The sequence below is a fragment of the Melanotaenia boesemani genome, chromosome 8 (assembly GCF_017639745.1).
Source record: "Melanotaenia boesemani isolate fMelBoe1 chromosome 8, fMelBoe1.pri, whole genome shotgun sequence".
Classification (NCBI taxonomy): domain Eukaryota; kingdom Metazoa; phylum Chordata; class Actinopteri; order Atheriniformes; family Melanotaeniidae; genus Melanotaenia; species Melanotaenia boesemani.
The window spans coordinates 32,545,565-32,565,164 of NC_055689.1; the positions used below are offsets into that span (position 1 = coordinate 32,545,565).

General features: G+C 40.1%; 1 protein-coding gene across 6 annotated transcripts in view; it reads left to right on the forward strand.

The window, feature by feature from the left end:
• The window catches only part of efr3a (EFR3 homolog A (S. cerevisiae)), a 146,873-nt gene that overhangs the window by 33,971 nt on the left and 93,302 nt on the right, over nt 1-19,600 (forward strand). For all 6 annotated transcript variants that reach the window (XM_041991666.1, XM_041991661.1, XM_041991660.1 and 3 more), the window contains 3 exons: nt 12,182-12,258; nt 16,545-16,672; nt 18,650-18,800. In XM_041991666.1, coding sequence (XP_041847600.1) covers nt 12,182-12,258; nt 16,545-16,672; nt 18,650-18,800 — 356 coding nt within the window. The remainder of the gene's footprint in view (nt 1-12,181; nt 12,259-16,544; nt 16,673-18,649; nt 18,801-19,600) is intronic.

A 19,600-nucleotide genomic window follows, 5' to 3' on the forward strand; every position in this document is an offset into this window, starting at 1 on the left:
GTAAGAGTTTTTTTTAAGTCTGTCTCCTCCTCTGATTGGGTTTTCTATATGCTCTATTCCAGATACCTTCAATGAATTACAATTACCATGGTTAGCATCAAGATAGTGAACAGCCATAGGATATATTGTGGGTTACGTTCAGTCGGTCATCTCAGAGGTGAAATGTCATTTACACTTTACTAAACTAATAAATATTAACTCTAAATTAAAGTCCGTGCAAAAATTAAATATGGCTCTGGATGTGTTTTAAAGTCTATGTCCGTAAACAAGTTGAGATGCTTCACTAAAGATTTTTCAAAATAAAAATTACTTAAACTTATTTCTATGACATTTCTCTAAACGCTACATTAATATCACCGGTTGGATCAGCTGTGTTGGACTCGGACGGTTCCTGGTACTTTTCCTCTAATCTCATTATTTGACCGGAAAAGCTGGGAAATGAATGTAGCTTCAGAGAATGAGTCTTGAATAGAAAATAAATAACGAATCAAGAATGTAGGAAAAAGATTGGTGCATATTACTATAAAAATTACACTTATTAGTGTTTTTTTAATTTACTTTATCATGTAGGTAGGCATTTATTTATTTGTTTGTTTAACTTTTATTTATGCTGGAATGCCATTCTGTAGTTGATGGCCTGGTTATCAAAAACTGGTTGAAGTCTGCTGTCCAGTGCTCAGTAGATTAAATTAAAACAAAAATGAATAGAAATATTTTAACCTCTTAACACCTGCATTTATTTAAAATTATATAAAAAATGGAAGAAAAAAGTTTGCAATTAAATATTAAATAAATGAGTTAAATGAGATAAATATAAAGATGAATACATAAAAGGAGTGAATTAAATCATATAAATGAATAAAATAAATCTTTTGCATTTAGGATCATTTAGAATTTGAATAGATTTGTAGCAAGTTTCCAACGTCAGGTGTCAAAGGGCTGATTAAAAATAAGCTTGAGAAAAGGCGGCGATAAACACAAGCAGGAGATTCTACATACAAGAAAACTTTTTCACAAGATGATTATTTTTCTCTGTAGACTCGCTGGAGGGTGGAGAGGATCTTTACTGATTCAGTTCCACATAAACAAGCCAACAAACCAACCAGCTGCCAGGTTATGGATTTTACCACAGTTACTTTAGATTAGCTGATCTGTTACCAGCTGATGTCCCACCTCATCCACATGTCAGGAATTGGAAATAATGAAAGGAAATGCAGCTTGTTTGCATTCAGGTTTTCCCGGTGAGTTAGACAATGAGGAACCTGCAGCATTGTTTGGTTAAAATTTGCGTCATATTTACATGAAAACGTGGCTGCACGGAGGTAAGACGACGCCTCATAAGGCCCTCGTGTTTCCATGTTTTGCCTGCATCTCTGTGCAAGCTCACATTTTCCTGTGAGCACAGAAGCAGGTAACCCGAGCCGCCGCGGACGGCCCACATTAAACCAGCCGGCGTCTCGTCTTCTCTGTCAGAACGTGGGGTAATCTCAGGTGATGACGAACACCATGATGCTCACTGGCTGAACCTGCTGTCCATCGGTGGATGTTGATGGTGGCAGATGCTCTTACCTGGTGAGGTGGAGACACAGACTACTCCAACTTTTTGGATAAATCGCGTTGCGAGGAGCTCAGCTTAGATAAAACTTGCTCCAGTCATGCCGTCTTTTTGTGTAAACATGGGAGGAAGGTTCCTGAGGAGGTACAGGCAGGTGCCTCGAGCTGAGGCTGATGGAGCTTTCAGCTACAACCGAGGACCTAACAGACGGGGTCTAGTGAACTCTGGTAGGTCCCTCTCACTGATCCCTTCATTTTAAAGCACAATGAGAAATAAGTAGGGAGGCATTTCAGATTCAAATACACCATAGAAATGATAAAAAAAAATAATTCATTTTAAGGTATTTAATCACCAGTTTGGTTTGTTTTAATATATATGAAATTAGTGTTAATTTTTTCTTAAATAGAGAAGATGTACATGCTTTCTGTCTGGAACCATGTGATTTCTTAATTTAAAAACATAGACATGAATTATTCATGGAAGCACTGCAGGTTTTCAGTAGTACACCTCTGAATGAATGAAGGCTTTATTTTACACATGTCAAGACAAAAAATGATATGAATAGCCAGCACACACATCTACATTTACACACATACATACACATTCAAATATACACAAAAAATAAATCCCACCTTTAAATTACCACCTCCTCCTCTGTAAGAACCGTTTCTGGGTGTCTTCTGGGAGTAACTTGTTTATTGCTTTATGCAGAATTTGTGGTGTAAAATTGACCCAGTTCAGTAAATTGTAATATTTTAGTGGATGACCTTCGTCACCAGCGTGATGGACGGACGAATGTTTGCAGCCGCTGTCGTGACTGTGGTCGGCTGAACGGCTCTGTGGATTTTCCATGACGTTTCTTGTGACTTCATTGTAAGCTCTGCCCTTGAATCTGTGGTGAGAAACAGCTTTTATTTGGATTGTAGCTCATCTACGTTATCCTCACACAGATTCTTTTTTTCCATCAGATCTTTTTATGACATGCTAAATAGCACAATCCCAATTTTCCCCACATCCGACCCAGGCTACTTTTTTATGTGGTAATAAATCTGATGCATATCGGCCTTTTATCAAAGCACCCTCAGTGAACGGTCATGTCATCATCCCACTTTTACGTCGAAGAGACACCAATGTCGGAAAGCTGCAGAGGTAGCGCCCACTGCTGCACTGAAGGCTGTTTTTTGACACTTGACCCGTTTTATGCCGAGAACAGCATGTCTGCAGAGATGAGCATGCCCGTCGGTGTATGCGCACGCAACTAAGCGTGTCATTGTAGTAATTTGAGACTATTTACATCTAGAATCGATGTAGCTTTTATTGTTTTTTTATATATATATACATTTTTTATCACAATAAATTATTTGAGATTTGTACTTTAGTAATGTTTAGAGCTACCCCACTGAGTAAAATGTTCTTTATTCACTTCATTAGCTCATTGAAGAAGTGTAACTTTCCTCTGTCCAGTGTTTTTGGCAGCATTTCAGCCTCCTACGTAAAATTAGCCCATGACCAGTCAAAGAATGTGATGTGACTACACGGCAAAATCTTCCACTCAAGTGATTTATTTTAGGGCTGCAACAATTAGTCGACCTTGTCGACAATAGTCAACAACGAATTTATCCGTTGACTCTTGTTGGCAAAAAAACCAAAAAAACTACAGAGTGAGACATCGTCTTCTTTTTTTTATCTCTGCTGAGAGTTGCACGTGCGCAGTAAAGTCCGCCAGGGGAAAAATATGGCAGCTGACCAGGAAACAAAAGGGCAGCAGAGGATGTCAAAAGTCTGAGATAACTTCCTGTTAAACTTACAAAATAAATACATGTGAGACGTCTGCAATGCTCGAACATTTAAAGAGAAGGAACGTCGGACTTACACAACAACCTCATGCAAGATTTCAAAGCTTAAAGTGAGATAAGGGCCATTAATAATTATGAGATACATAATCCGATTAGTCAACTAGTCCTTTTAATAGTCGATGACTAATCGACTATCAGATTAGTCATTACTTGCAGCCCTAAATTATTTGTTTATCATCACGTGTTTTGGGTGGTGAAATAATGACAAGAAGGGAAAAGAATAAAAACAAAAGTGCTGGTTATAAGTTTTATTTGGTTTACATGGCTTACAAGTTTTAATGACTAGTATATATGAGTCACATGTATAAAACTCTCGCTCATGAGTAATAATAGAATAATTAAAAGGTAGGAAACACCATTCAATCCCACCTCTTGGCATTCAAGCTCCAGGAGGGGGATGCATTACATGGCAGAGCAGATTTAAGGCTCACAGAGATTTGCATCCCTTGTTTTATTAAGCCAGTATGTAAGTTACATGAAAGAATCCCACACTGGTTAGTCAAAATTCACTCGTTATAATGTAGGGAACACCATTCCAACCCCACCTGTTTGAATGGGGGTGCATTATATGACAAAAAGTCATATAAAGAGCGTTTTATTCATCGCGGTAGCTCTAAATATTCCTGACACACGGCTCTCCGATCATTTATTACCATAAAAACAACAAAGCTACATCGATTTTAGATTGAAGTGAATTATCTCAAATTACTACGATGAGTAGATTCCGCTTGTGTAGTTGTGTGCGTTCAGATAACAGCAGATAACAAGCAGTTTACAGCTTTTTTTTCTTTTAGATGTAAACGTGGACACTTTGCTGATATTCTATCAAACATTTAAATATGCCAAACGTGTTTATTTGGCCTGAGGATGGAAACGCTGACATTTGTGTTAACTTGTCTCTGCGCTCGTGTCGCTGCGGGATGATGGATTCGGTCTCCTGTAATGGCCTCTTCTCAGCCAGCTGTGTTTGTCATGCTCGGTGTAATTTATCAGCTCGTGTGCCCACCATCTCAGGTCTGCTGTGATTATGCAGCCTCCTCTGCAGATCCATTGCTGGACACTTAAATTGATGCATCACCTCTATTACAGTATTGCAGCGATGATGCTCATGGCCAGAATGGATTTTAATGTGATTTGAACCTGCTGTCATTCATTTTCTGTCCCTGGCAACGCCAGCATTTGTGCACAGATAAACATTTTTTATTAAAAAAAAATATATATATATAAAATAATTTGTTCAAAGTCCATGTGAGTCCAAATGAAATGCAGCATGTGGTTTCATGGATGCCAGTTGGTTCTTTTTAGAATGACTTTTTAATCGCTGGGAGCTCTGAAATGGATGAAGAGGATCAACCGTGTTTGTTCTTGTCAGCCGGGCAGGGCTATTCGCTTCAGCCTGTGGGCTTTATTGACAATACAACACTTACAAATATTATTTGACTTACCCTTTGGATCTGGCGAGTCCAGAATCAAAGCTGTCCTTGTTTGGCTTCTTGATGGTCTCTGTTTCCCACAGTAGCAAGTGTTGGTCTTACTTCAGAGGTTTGCCTCCAGGCAGGAAGGCACTAAAACCAAGCCCCTTGTTAAGCTCGTTTCATTTCCACACCAAGTGGCCGTGGAATCCGAGGCAGAATAATGAGGATGAAAATAGCTCGCTGTCATACCGTCTCCATCTCTGCATTGCTGTCCCCAGGCCGATCCATCTGCTGTCCCTGAACGCCTCTCACAGGAGGAACCTGCCAGGTGTTTCCCTTCATCCTCCACCTCTACATGCACACATGCTCTGCAAGAACCCAGCTTGTGTGTTTGCATTTAGACACGTTTCCAAATGTGAAGGCTGGAAACAAACTATGTAGTGTGGTTAGATGCAATAGTGAGATAAGAAATACTCTTAAATACAATGTGTTAGACCTCAAAAGTCTAATTTTGTAGAGCCCCATCTGTTTGTCTGGAGGAAGCTACGACTAAAATAGTAACTCTGGACTGAGTCTCAAAGCAAGTTGTAATTAAGATTTAAAGTTCTTTCAAAAATAAACTCCCTGTTATCCAAATGTTCTATAGTCATTTGCCAAAATCTTCTTTCTCACTTAAAAAAGATAAAACAGCAAAGTGGGTGGATGGATGGTTGGAGGCAGGCTGCTGCTTTAAGCTGTAGAAGAAGGCAAGGAGGCATTTTAATCAGTTTTCCTGTTTTTATTTGGGATAAAATGTTGACATTGCCAAATGTTCCTACACTTGCATCAAGCTGAGGGCGACTGACAGAAAACTTGTTATATTTATTAGCTGTTTAAGTCACTGTGAAATTAAATGTAACTCTGCAATTGAGTTTATTTATTTATTCATAAATTTGTCTGAATTAACTACAATCAGTTGCTAAGATGTGAAAACACATTAGCAAGCTAACATTTTTAGTCACACCATGTCAAGTCTCATTTATTCTTTCTTTACGTATGTATTTACTGTAGTTATGACTGTCTAATTCTTTATGTTGACATGGTTGTTAGGCAAAACATCCACTAGAGGGCAGAGTTCAATTCCGAGGTACATTTCAGATGGTTAATGAGCATAAATGAGGCTTAAGGCGCAACTGCTTTATACAAGTTATTGGAAAACAGAAAAAAATGGTCCGAAAGACACTAAATATATTAAATATGGTTCTTCTACTTGATACTGAGGTCCTGTTTGTTAAATGAAGACATTGTTAAATTTCCAGTATGTCTTGTTTCTTCAGATTTCAATCGTCCAATCAAATAAATGGCACCAAACTGTCAGTGAGCAACCCACATCCTCAGCTCTACTGCTCATCCCACAAATGCATTTTCCTTACAAATGTGGCTCCATTTCAAAGGGAAATTTCCAACAGCATAAGATTTATTGCCAAGTAGCTTCACTGCAACCAAGAAACAAACACTAATTTCCTTCTTGACTAAAAGTCTAGTTGTATTTAGATAAACATCACACATAATGACAGTAAAAGAGACGTCATCCTCTTTGAAACTCAAGTTCTTTATCAACTCCAGAGATAAATACACACATACACACGTCTATTTATGACCTTTGGGAAAATCCATTAATTGATTTTGTTTATTAATAACAAACGTTTAATTAATCCTGAAACAATACTTGTACTGTAAACCTAAACTTCCCCTGTGATAGTGACTTCATCAGACCGTAGAGACTGGACCTAAATGTGGATCTGTGACATGATATCTCATGTAACCGAGCCCGATGCCAATATCTGATGGTCCCAGCTCCACTCCATGCTGGAATGAGAGACCTCACGGGTCTAAAAACATCCACTGTACTGCTTAAAATTAATAATTAAAGAAAAAACCTACCAGCTCCCTGCAGGTTTCATCTAAACAGGGATGCTAATTTCACACCCTGCATTTTATCAAGGATCAGTTACCACAAGATCAAACTTTGCTTCATGTGGTCACTTGAAATAAAGCAAAGACATTCCCCACAACAGCGAAAGAAAAACGAAAACATAAATAAACCCAAAAGTAAAAATAAAAAAGGGTCTGTATTGTAATAAACATGTAATCAGCTGATCATATTGTGGACTACAGTGATTTTTGATGGTTAAAACTTCATTTAAACATGCACACTAGTACCAGCACATCTGTGGAGAAGTAAACTGAAAAGTCAGTTTCCAGAGAATTTCTCATTGCGTACAAACAGCGAGTCTTAAAATAAATAAATAGAAGCCGTTTCTGGTTTAATTCAGTCTGTGGCGTTAAAAGCTTCACAGCTGAATTCCATTAAACCCGCCGGGTCAGCCTAACACTCGCTCTGCTGCCCCCCTCTTTGCTCTCCGCTCTAACATGCCGAATAATTGCAGGATTCATAATGAGCAATATGCAACCTCTGCAGTGGAAAGGTTGCCTTGACAACCGGCTGTTGATACCAGCTGTAATGAGGCTGATTAATCTTGACGCTCCCGGAGCTGCCGTCAAACTGCGCCACTCCGGAGCTGGAAAATAAACTGGAGGTGCTGAGGTCACCCCTCATTGTTTCAGAGGTCTTCAGGGAGAATGAAGGGGGTCTTGGGAGCTCAGTCCACTGCCTGGAAAAAGGGCTTCTGGGAAATGAAGTCACCAACTACCCAGAATCGCCTTTTTTTTGTCTGGAGTGTTGAGGGTAATACAGGTGCTCGTCATAAAATTAGAATATCATGAAAAAGTTGATTTATTTCAGTAATTCCATAGAAAAAGTGAAGCTTGTATAATGTAGACATTCATTCCTCACAGACTGACATATTTCAAATGTTTTTTCTTTTCATTTTAAAGATTATACCTGACAATTAATGAATATATATATATATATATATATATATATATATTGATATTTCCTGAAATGAAAAACAATATTGTGATATGAAAAATTTCTATATTGCCCAGTTCTAGGCTCTGCTCAGGTGTTATGAGAGCCCAGGTTGCTCTGATGTATCGCATTTTCTCTCTTCACAATACCCCAGAGATTTTCTACGGGGTCAAGGTCAGGCTAGTTTGCAGGCCAGTTAAGGACAGGGATACCATGGTCCTTAAACCAGGTACTGGTAGCTTTGACACTGTGTGCAGGTGCAAAGTCCTGTTGGAAAATGAAATCTGCATCTCCAAAAAGTTTGTCATCAGCGGGAAGTATGAAGTGCTCCAAAACTTCCTGGTAGACGGCTGCGTTGACCGTGGACCTAAGAAAACACAGTGGACCAACACCAGCAGATGACATGGCACCCAAACCATCACTGACTGTGGAAACTTTACACTCGACCTCAAGCAACGTGGATTCTGTGTCTCTCCAGTTCCTCCAGTTTCTGGTACCTTAATTTCCAAAAGACATGCAAACCCTCCTTTCATCAGAGAGCATGACTTTGGACCACTCAGCAGCAGTCCAGTCCTTTTTGTCTTTAGCCCAGGTGAGACGCTTCTGTCTCTGGTTCAAGAGTAGCTTGACACAAGGGACGTGACAGCTGAAATCCATGTCCTGCATACGTCTGTGCTGGTGGTTCCTGAAGCTCTGACTCCAGCTGCAGTCCACTCTTTGTGAATCACCCCCACATTTTTGAATGGGTTTCGTTTCACAATCCTCTCCAGGGTGCGGTTATCCCTATTGCTTGTACACTTTTTTCTACCACATGTTTTCCTTCCCTTCGCCTCTGTTAATGTGTTTGAACAAAGAGCTCTGTGAACAGCCAGCCTCTTTAGCAATGACCTTTTGTGTCTTGCCCTCCTTGTGCAATGTCAGAGCAGAGAAAGTCGCTGTGAGAAACTTCCTGTTTAGTTGTGAATGTTTTGCTACCAGCTTTCACAATAAACACCACACAGCGCTTCTAGTTCCAGCAAAGAGAAGGGAGTTAACCCTGAAGCTAGTTGCTGTTTCACCCAGGAGTAATCACCTCTCCCCACCAACCAAGCTTGGTGTGGATGTGGAAAGTTAAGCAGCTTTTGCTGTCATCAACATCTCATGCCCTTTTTACAATTTCTATGTGGAGATAGTTTTTTTTTTCTTTTTGTAGCCCCCCCCCATTATTAATGACATCATGATGATGTCACGACTAATCAACCAATAATTTTTTAAAGAACCGACACCCCCGGGTCACCACATGTTTAAACTGTTACCGTCAGGCAGGCGGTACAGATCAATCACTGCCAGGACAAACCGGTTCAGGGACAACTTTTACCCAACAGCAGTAAGAGCTGAACAAAAACAAGTACTTGAAACTCCAACTCTTGTTTTTGCCTTAGTAACCTACCTCAGGTTTTTTATGTCCTTTATATTGCACTAAACAACTGTGCCTTAATTGCATTATATATTAAACATTATACTCTGGCAGCTATTACTTATTTCATCTTATTTACTATGTTGTAGCCATGTTGTATTTTGTCTTTATTGTTGCGAATATTTCCATTTCATTCTGTTTATTATTCTATTTTGCACTGACTGGAGAACTTTGAATTGAGTAATTTCGTTGCACTTTTTGTTGCAATGACAAAGTTCTATTCTATTTTAGTCAACTTCAAAAATCACCTAAAATGCTCATTACTAATCTTGACATGACATGAGCATTCCTGCTTTCAGTCCATTTTATTTGCATATTGTTTTGCCATCTGTCAGGCTCTTTCTGTTTAAAAGTTCTTTTTCAATACTTCCAGGCAGAAAAATCCAAATGTATAGCTGTAGTAGTGAGAGAGATTCAATGGACCAAAGGGAGAAGAGATTTGGGAAACACCCAGAGCTTCTGAAAAAGATCATCTGGTAGGTAGCAATGTTCAGGATGATGATTTGTGGAAAGAAAGCACGTTTGGCCCATGTAACGCCTTCAGTGGTGAACGGTGGAAACTATGGGAAGCTTAGGTGCCAACGAACAATGGTGCACTTTGATAATCTGGGGTCTCCGTTTAGTTGGGCAGGGAATGCTGAAAAAAATGTTACATCTTCCTTTGGTTTGGCTTTCACGTACCAAACCCACTGGACAACGTCACACAGTTGCAACAGCTGCTCACTAGGGGGTGATATTTCCCAAAACAACCACTGACCAAGGAGGACAAAAAGCAGGCGGAAGAAGAAAGTCCAGCTCATCAGTTGGCCTCGAACAACAACATAAATCCTTCAACCTTCAGGTGGCTCATTCACTGCAAGAAAACGACGGAGCATTACCGAGTTTATGCAGTCTTGGGCTTTCTGTTTTTATTTTGATGTATAAACCAAAGGCAGTTTTCACAAGAATCTGTCCGGTATGATCGACGTAGCCAGATATCCTGCATGTGGTATGACGTGTCCTATGTCACTTCCTGTCTTTGGTTTGCTGGATGGTCCGTTTGCTTTTGTACTGTAAGTAAAACCCACCAGAGTTCACTTGCAAGTGAATCAAGACCACTGGTCTTCAAGCAGACCACAGCTCACGTCTTTGATCTGCACCAGAGTACGAATGAGCTGTGAAGGTGGACCAGGATTTGTTTGAAGCAGACTAAAGAGCGCTAGTGTGAATTCTCCCCAAGAGACCATCTGAAGTCAGTCTGAAGAGCAACAGAAGCTGGATGGTTTGGGGTGGGAGGCTAGTCCCACCTCTGCTGACAGCCTGGACAGACTGTTTTTTTTTTTTTTTTATTTAGCATTCATTTTACATTCAACACACTGGATCATAAAAAAAAATAAATAAATAAAAAATAAAAACGTTGTTGTTGCAGCCCTATAATCAGTTTATCTGTAGTTTTATTACACTATCTACTGTATAACATCTAGTTTCTAAACCTAAAGTAATGATGCAAGTCCTCCCTGGACCTGACTCTTCCTGACTCGTGTGTTTTCAGATATTTGTGTTTAACTGCATGCTGGTGTGTAGCTGTTGGATGCTAAATGGCTCACACATTGATCATCTGTCAGACGAACCGAATGCTGCAGTGACCTTTGTGCTGTTGGTCTGCTGCTCCTTCAGACCTAAAAACACTGACATTTCACAGATGGCATGCTGTGCTGATGGAGACCGATCAGGAAAAAACGTTCACAAATCTGTGCTCAGGGAAGTTGTAGGATTTGTACAGCTTACAGATACATCTGGTGTTGTCGTGATGGGTAATATTTCCTGTTTTGTGACCTTGAAGTCAGATGAAATCTGCTACTTTAAAGTTAAATAAAAGGGCATACTTTGTGTAAGAGGACCAAAACCACATAGCAGATATCCCCAGTGGTTTTTACACATTGACATAATATTTCTAGAATATTTATATAGATTTAACATAATTTTCCACTGGAGATGCTGGGAATACTCTGATGTTTTGTTTATGAGGACATGCAACAATATGTCAATATGATGATGTTTCTACATACTCTCATCGTCCACTTCATTAAGTCCACCTTGCTAGTACCGGGTTGAACCTCAGTTTCTCTCCAGAACTGCCTTAATTCTTGGTGTGATAGATTCACCCTCTGAGGTTTTGCTCCATATCAACATGACAGCATCACTCACTGCAGGTTTGTCGGCTGCATCCATGATGAGAATCTCCCGTTCCACCACATCCCAAAGCTGCTCTACTGGATGGAGATCTGGTGACTCTGAAACCCGAGTTCATTGGTGACCTTAAACTGACAAGCCATTTAAGTTGCAATGGCTTTCCACAACTTTCAGCCACATGGTTTTCATTACCGACCGAAGTCTGTTGTGTTCAAAGAAATGCAGATTCTTAGAAATCTTATATGCATGTTTAAAAACTTTAATTAATTTTTGTTTTTATACAGATATTAAACATGAGTTTTTGTAAATTATTCCTGACTCTTAGGACAGTATTACTGTTTTTTTATATAAAGAAAAAACAAAATCAGTCTGTATTCAGTGAAATCTGCAGCATTTGTCCTGCCGACGCCCCCTGTGACTTTAACTTTCTCACCTCACACAGCTGAGCTGCGATTCTGATGACTCAACACCTCTTATTGACTCATAGGTTGCGGCTGGTAATACTAATTCATGTTAGTCAATATGTGGTGACCTACTGCAGTCAGCTCTTGGAATGCAAAGTAAGTCTGGACTGTCTCGGCGTCCCCACAGAGCTTGACATGAGTCAGAGGAGGAAAACGTGAGCATGTTTTGCTGATTTATTATATTGTCTTAGGTTTTACCATCAAGTCTCTCTGCTTGGTGGAAGGTTTCCAAGCTCCATCTTTCATGTGTGGGCTTCATCTGGTCACATGTGATGACGGCTTGTAGCTCGAGAATATCAGGAGGGCGGGGTAGTCCTCCACCTAACAATCGTGTCTTTGCTTTTTTTTACAGGAGTCTGTGGCTGCTGCGGGCCGCTGAGGCCGAGGTACAAACGTCTGGTAGACAACATCTTCCCTGAGGACCCCAAAGTGAGTACTGCAAGCATTATTCATCCTCAAATAAATAGTGGGGATATTACTGAACACACTTTTAATTGTAGTATGTAGTAACCTGTTACTACCACATGGTGGTACCAATTTGCCAAGCTGGTCGCCAACCACCAGAAAAAAAAATCTGAGGAAGTCTTCAGGGTTGCTAGCATAGACGCCTCATAGGCTGACGCTGCCTATTGGAGCTGACGATCAACGCGGCCGCCATCTTGAAACATCACAACTCCATGAATTTTTACCTGATCTTCTCACGGTTTGCTTTGTTACAAACAGCAGAGATGTAGTTATGGTACAGGTCACTGTTACACATAAAAAATACCGGCTTTCAACCTAGGCGTTGTCCACAAGACCACCGAAGCGGACGGGCAGGTAACTGTGGTCACATATGATGGCAGAAAAGCTTGCAAATGGGGAGGTGACCGCCTCCTCTGCCATTAAAGTAGAGTGAATGTCCACAGCTGATCGGGACACAGTCTCATCTTGTGCTGCCACACTGCCTGACCGACTTGGTGTGATGGACCATCAGGAAAAAAAAATGCCCTGGAGCTGCCCTGCAGTGGGATTGTTATTCCAGATTCCTAAATAATAAAATTAAATAAAATTAAATAAATAATTGGTAAAAAAAACATTAACACACTTAGAAAGCTGTTTGGTGGGGATGTTGAGAGCTGTAAAATGTATATCTTTTGAGAGTAAATAAGGAAACTTATTATATTATATGTAATACACAATAAATCAGTAATTCCTAGACATGCACAACGAACTGACGGCAACAAATAAATAAATAAATAATCTTAGCCTTCTTGTGAAAGGTAATGCCACGTGATCGACTATTAATATTGCGCTGGTTATTGTAACCGTAGGCTGCACAAAATATGGGTATAGCTGCTGGAACTGTCCTGACTCCGGTTAGTTCTGAAGCTATCCTGGAAGTGTCTGCATCACGTTCCAGCGTGTAATGAGGCGCCTACGTATATACATTTATGGTTGCTAGGCTCTGGTACAAAGCGTGTGGTGCTGTGAGATTTGATGCTAACGAAATACAAATATAAGAAACACAGAACCAAAGACTACAAAAAGTTCTGAGTGGAACTACTTCAAGATTTAAAAATGAGGTCCCCTTCAGGTACAGCTAACATGTCAGTCTTCTGCAGCTTTGTCCAGTCATTTAAGAATGAAGCATCCAGCCAATCAGCAGCCAGTGGCTAGCTTTGTAAGATCATGTCGAACATAAAGAGCAAATCGTGGACCTCATCTCAGAGCTGATAGCTGAAGACGCGCTTCCATCGGATATGTTGTAGATTTTCCAAGTTTAATGGAACTTAATGAGCCTGTCTGATGATCCTGTAGGTGAGCTGAACTCAACTTTATAAAGACTGTACATAAACTACAAGCAACGCAGAAAATACAACAATTAACTAAATAATATAAAATAATTGTTCATTGTTTTTAAAACACTTTAAAAACTATAAACAATTTCAAAAGAATAAACAGATTAAAAACTAATAAAAACCAAATTATTATAGGAGGGGGAGCTCATTCCACAGTTTTCGACTGACAGCTGAAAAAGCTCCGCCCCCTCTGAGCTTCCCTTTGGACCTCAGTACGTCCAGGAGCAGCAGGACAGCTGACCTGAGGCCCCGAGCAAGTGCGTAGGGGTGGAGTAGCTCAGAGAGGTAAGGAGGGGCCAGACCATTTGAAGGTTTAAAAACAAATAAAAGAATCTTAAAATGAGCCCTGTAGTGCACTGGCATTCAGTGGAGGGAGGACGGGGTGGGGGTTATGTGCTCCCTCTTACATACTTCAGCGAGGAGGCGCAAGTGTTGATAAGCTACAGGTTCATGGACAGTTTACAACAGAGTCAAAGGTAACTAGCATGTCATTGCATACTCTACTAGAATACAAAGTGCTGTCCTGTCAGGGGTTGGGGGTATTTGAAGAATAGCATCACATACTGCAGTCTGTCCATGATCCCACGATCCCACGATCATCGGATGGCTGGTACACAGTGTGTGAGAAAAAATTATTTAAAAGAATTAACAATGCTGCTCCTGGAGGCTGTTCTTTACTAGCTATGGCCTCGCGTTAGAATGTTAAAACCATCTGGATTAATCTTCTCATAACAAAGGTTATTATAATAATAAAACTTTATTGATATAGCACTTTTTAAACAATTTTACAAAGTGCTTCACATAGCAGCAGAAAATGAAAAACAAGTAAAACTTTTTGAGAAAACAGTCATATAAACATAATAAATTCTAGAGCAGGATTCCCTTCAGAAAGTTAAAAATGCCAATAACAGCTGTTATTATCCCTACGGTTGTCATCGATATACCTCTCCTTCCAACGGAGACGCTGATCCAGGAAAGAGAGGACAAGGAAGCCGGATTAGCAGTATTAAACATGTATTTTATTTATCAGACAATACAAAGGCCGTCTGAAAAAGGACGTTTTAAGGAAGGTTGGAAAGGTATGAAAAGATGTGTTGAGCTCAGCAGGGAATGAGCTCCATCAGGTGGGGGCTCTGATGGAAAATGGCCCATCTACCTTTATTAACCGGCTGATCTGGGGGTAGTTACTGTCTGAGAACGGTCAGAGGAAACATACATGTCAACAAGTCTTAGAAGGACGTCCGGGCCCTTTAAAGCTTTCTAGGTGAGCAGTAGGGTTAATAAATCACATGAAGGGACTCAAACACACAGGTGATGTGCTCATACTTTTTTTATTACAGTATAAAGTTGTTTAACTTTGAAACTGTACTTTTGAAATGTTAATGGTTTAATGGTTAGTCCATCATTACACACAAGGAGAGGGATTTTTTTCTTTTTTCTCTTCATCCCTCCCACTCGCCTCCTCAGAGACCTTTAGTTTAAGTGAAGTGTTGAAGTGGAAAATCATAATACTTGAATGGTCGTGACCATATCGAATTTATTTAACTTGACCCAGAGGGGCTGGAAACACCCAGGGGACGTTCTCAAATTAGCTCCCTCCTCTTCACAGCTGATTGCTCACATGAATATTTATTTGCATCCATTGTCTTTTAAGTAGATTTGCTGATATCTACTTTGACTTCCATAAATAATGAACTGTTGCTCATTTAAACAAAGAAAAAGTGTGATTAGCTGGAGTTTGTTTTTATCAGTTTCTGATGGCGTTTGAATAAAATTGGATTGAAGAAAAGATCATTTAATGTAATTTTTTCATGGTTTGACTTGTGCTTGAATAATGTGTAATTAAGTTTGAGGCTCAGTGACATTCCTACACAATGATGTGAAGTCGAGTCATTCGTCACCAGAGCAGAAGAGTAAAATCCAACACGTTCACAGTCCATTTAACATCACTGTTGGCTTTAATGTCATGATCGCGCCCCGAGGAGAAGTCGAGGAAATGCATGAACCTGATGTTTTATAGCAAATTACTTTAATAACTTAAATGAGTATTTCACAGTTTAAACAGACAATAAAAATATTCCCATAAACCAAGACTTGATTTTTATTCACCACTTTCTATTCTGATCCTTTTTTTTTTTTTTTTTTGTACAGCCACAAGTTGGATTTGGTTTGTAATAAAATAAGTTTATTAAGGTGTGGTTTATTTGTAATGTTGTGATACAGCAGTATTTTTTAATGAAGGGTGGGATGAGATGGTGGTGAAGGGCTCTTCATCAGTCTTCTCTGGTAATTGAAGATATTTTTGAAGGTGCAGGATCTGACCAGTGACCCAAAGCTGCTGCTATCTGACTGATAGAAAGGCGGCTACTTGTTTGACCAAGGTGGTGATCCAGACTGCTTTATTAGGCTTCCTTCACACTGCAGGCAAAAGTGGCTCAAATCCAACTTTTTTTTGTCCATATGTGATCCATATCCGATCTGTTATTACAGTCGTAACAGGACAATCCCATTTTTTCCCAACCCAGGCTACTTTATGTGGTACTCAGTACTACTACCAAACATATCAGGTCGCTTTCAAAGTGACCTCAGTCTGAACAGTCCTGTCATGTCATCCGACTTTTACATCACTGAAGTGAGACTGACGTCAGAAATCTGCTCCAGGTTCTGCCTCCTTATCCCCAGACGTACAGAGGTAGCAGCTACTGCCGCACAAAAGGCCAGTGTTTAGATTTGAGCTCTTATTTTCTCACTTCAGGACCAGTACAGTTCACTCTGAAGTGTGATGGAGGTCACAGGTAAATGAGTAGTCATAGTTTTTCTAATTCACTTTAAATTCGAACCTTTACATTTGGATTGTGTTGTGATGTTCCTCAGGATGGCCTCAGTAAATCTGACATGGAGAAGCTGACCTTCTACGCTGTTTCGGCTCCAGAGAAACTGGACAGGATCGGTGCTTACCTGGCTGAGAGGCTGAGCAGGGACGTGGTGCGACATCGCTACGGGTGAGGGATTTTTCATTTTATACCCAATCCTGACACCCTCACCTTTCACCAGTTTAATATAATATTTCCAATTTCAAATAAAAACTTTAGTTTATTTCAACAGCTCATGACACCAACCCCTTATTAGAGGCAGGTCTTTTCTTAAATGCCACTATAATAAGTATTTCATCCAGTACAACACAATGTTAAAACATACTTTCATGAACTAGATTAAACAGAAGGGACTCTTGTAGTAAAGAAGGGGCACAGTTTTTATTTCTGGCTTGCTCATCACATTGACCTCCATAATCACGGATATGCTAGATTTAAAACATTAGATAAGCATTTAAATCCAGTCACGACAACTGGGCTAGAAATAGTAAGATCTTAAAATTCAAAGTGAAATCTAAAACCCCATTAAACTCTACAGAATGGGTTCATGGATATGTTTCTTTTAGTTGTTTATTTTGTGGAAGCAGGTGATGTGGAGAAATGGTTTGTGATGGCGTTTTGTAGTTTCTGATGGAGCAGGTGATGAGGTGACTCCACTGACTGGTGACCCTCTTAATGGCTCGTGAAGCCATTTTGCTGTTTTTTGTCCTTGTTAACATTCGGTAGTTTGGGGAAGCCGTCGTATGGTTAAAAACTTCTATTCTCTTCGTCGTATCTTCTTTGGTGTCTTTATAGTCGCTTCTGTGATACAGTGACTTCATCATATGAAGATCTTCTCCTCTGGATCATGCTATTTTGTAGTGAATAACGTTAAGCTAGTGGTGTGGCTAAATACTTTCAGGTAAAAGACGAGCTTGATGTGTAATAAAAAATATGGTTAATTTCAAAAAGGGACATCTTAAACAGATATGCATCTCTGTGAGGTCTCTGGCCAATATGAAACCTAAAACAAGTGTAAGGCATCCTTATATACCTTTCAAACAAAGACATCTTTAAGTCCTATATAAGCCAATCCTGTGGAGACACATCTGTTTACATAGGTGATGTTCCTGTGCTGAGACCAGTCTCTAAGACACTAAGAACCTTACATGGTAAAAACCAGAGTGTGCCTTACATCAGCCTGTCTCTACATGGAGTCTAAAATTCACCACTCTTAGCAAATTGCAGTCTGCTGAAGCTGCAGCCCAGTATAATCCCAGTCTATGTCATTTTAATTCATTCTAATTATGAAATGCTGAGAATAGGACACTTCATGTTCATTTCCTATTCACAGAAAAATTCAAATTGATTCCTGCTTTATCTGGAGGCGTCCATGTGTCGTTACACAACCTACTGGCTTCACCTGAGACGTTCTGTCACCAACAGACTGACATGTTCGTATGTTGGGGTCTGTTGCTCCACCCAAACCCCACAGCTGTCATCAGACTTGGCAACGCCTCTGCTGACCAGATGGAGTTAATTCACAGAGGATCAGTAAATGTATGACACTCGTAAAGCTGGGTTCCTCCCCCTTGTTTTACAGGAGTAAGGTGTCTCTTTTCTTGTGAGGATCCAGGAGTAGTGGTCATCTGGTCGCCCTCGATCACCTTTTCTTCTGTCAGCTGGTGCTCTTGATTAGCGATGAAAGATTTTTATTATATCTAATATGTACAGAACTAATGTTCTTTCAGTGAATAACTCGTCCTCTGCTGTGCTTCCCACTGCGGCACGCCTCTTAAACAAAGCAACACAGATGTTGTAAAGAGTAGTTTTAGTTCCATGTGTAAGTTGTGCTGATTTCCTGTTAGTTTTCTTTGGAAAGCAGCCATATTGAAGGATCTTTACAATCAATTAATCGTGACAGTTAAAACAGTGATTAGTTGTGAGATCAGAGGAATCATGACATTCCTGCTCCTGAAACGCTGGAAACAGGTTGGTGGCTCATGTTGGCTTCCCTAAACATCTGGAATGGATAGATTTCTAAAATGCATCAGACTTGGTCTTCATGTTGAAGTGAAAATGTGAAGCACCTGGATGAGGAGCTGTAACCCCACCACCTGTGTGCAGGTACGTGGTGATAGCTATGGAGGCTCTGGACCAGCTGCTGATGGCTTGTCACTCTCAGAGCATCAAACCCTTCGTGGAGAGTTTCCTGCACATGGTGGCCAAGCTGCTGGAGTCCAGAGAACCAGACCTGCAGGTCCTGGGAACCAACTCGGTAAGGCAAACTAAAACTGGTTTTATAGACTTTCTTTATTGTAAATTCATAGAAGTCAGACACCGGGTTGATGGCTTTTCTCATCTCTGGGCAGGAATAAGAGGTCATCCCCGTTGATTCAGAAGCACAAACACATTTAAAGCAATTTGATGGCTCTCTAGATACGGCAAATGGGAGAAAGTGCATGCAGACAGATAGATTTCTCTATTAAGGCCTTCGAATAGATCACATGGGCCTCATTAAAGTCATACATGTACTTTATCATGGAACCTCCTGGTAGAGCAGACCAAGTGCTCAGAGGAGATGACAAAGAAAATAAAAATGGCTTCCTCGCTAAATAACTAAACTGCCATGTGATAAAGCACTTCTGCTCCTCTCCCTGAAAGTCTTTCAGTGGCAAACATGATTTTTCACCGTAATACTGTTTGCCACATTAAAGATGAAATTCTCCTCTGTTCCTTCATCAGTGTGACCGTCTCTGCTTTCTCTGCAAATTCTTACTGTTTGTTGTGTTTCATTTCACATTTCACCAAATACGAGCACATAGTCAGCTAAACCAATTTTATACTGGAATTTATTACCCTTTTTTTTAAAAAACAAGCCAAATACATCTGCTAGTTGCTGCCAGAAGCTCTCACTCTGGATAAAGAAATGACTCCACAACCAATCCTTTATAAAACTCTTATTATTAGCTGTAAATCTGGCTCCTTCCAAGTCTTCTAAAGGTGAAGTCTCAAGTTTTTGTCCCTCACCTTGCCATTGTTAACACTTCATCTGAGCAGGAAACCGAGCTGAAGGTT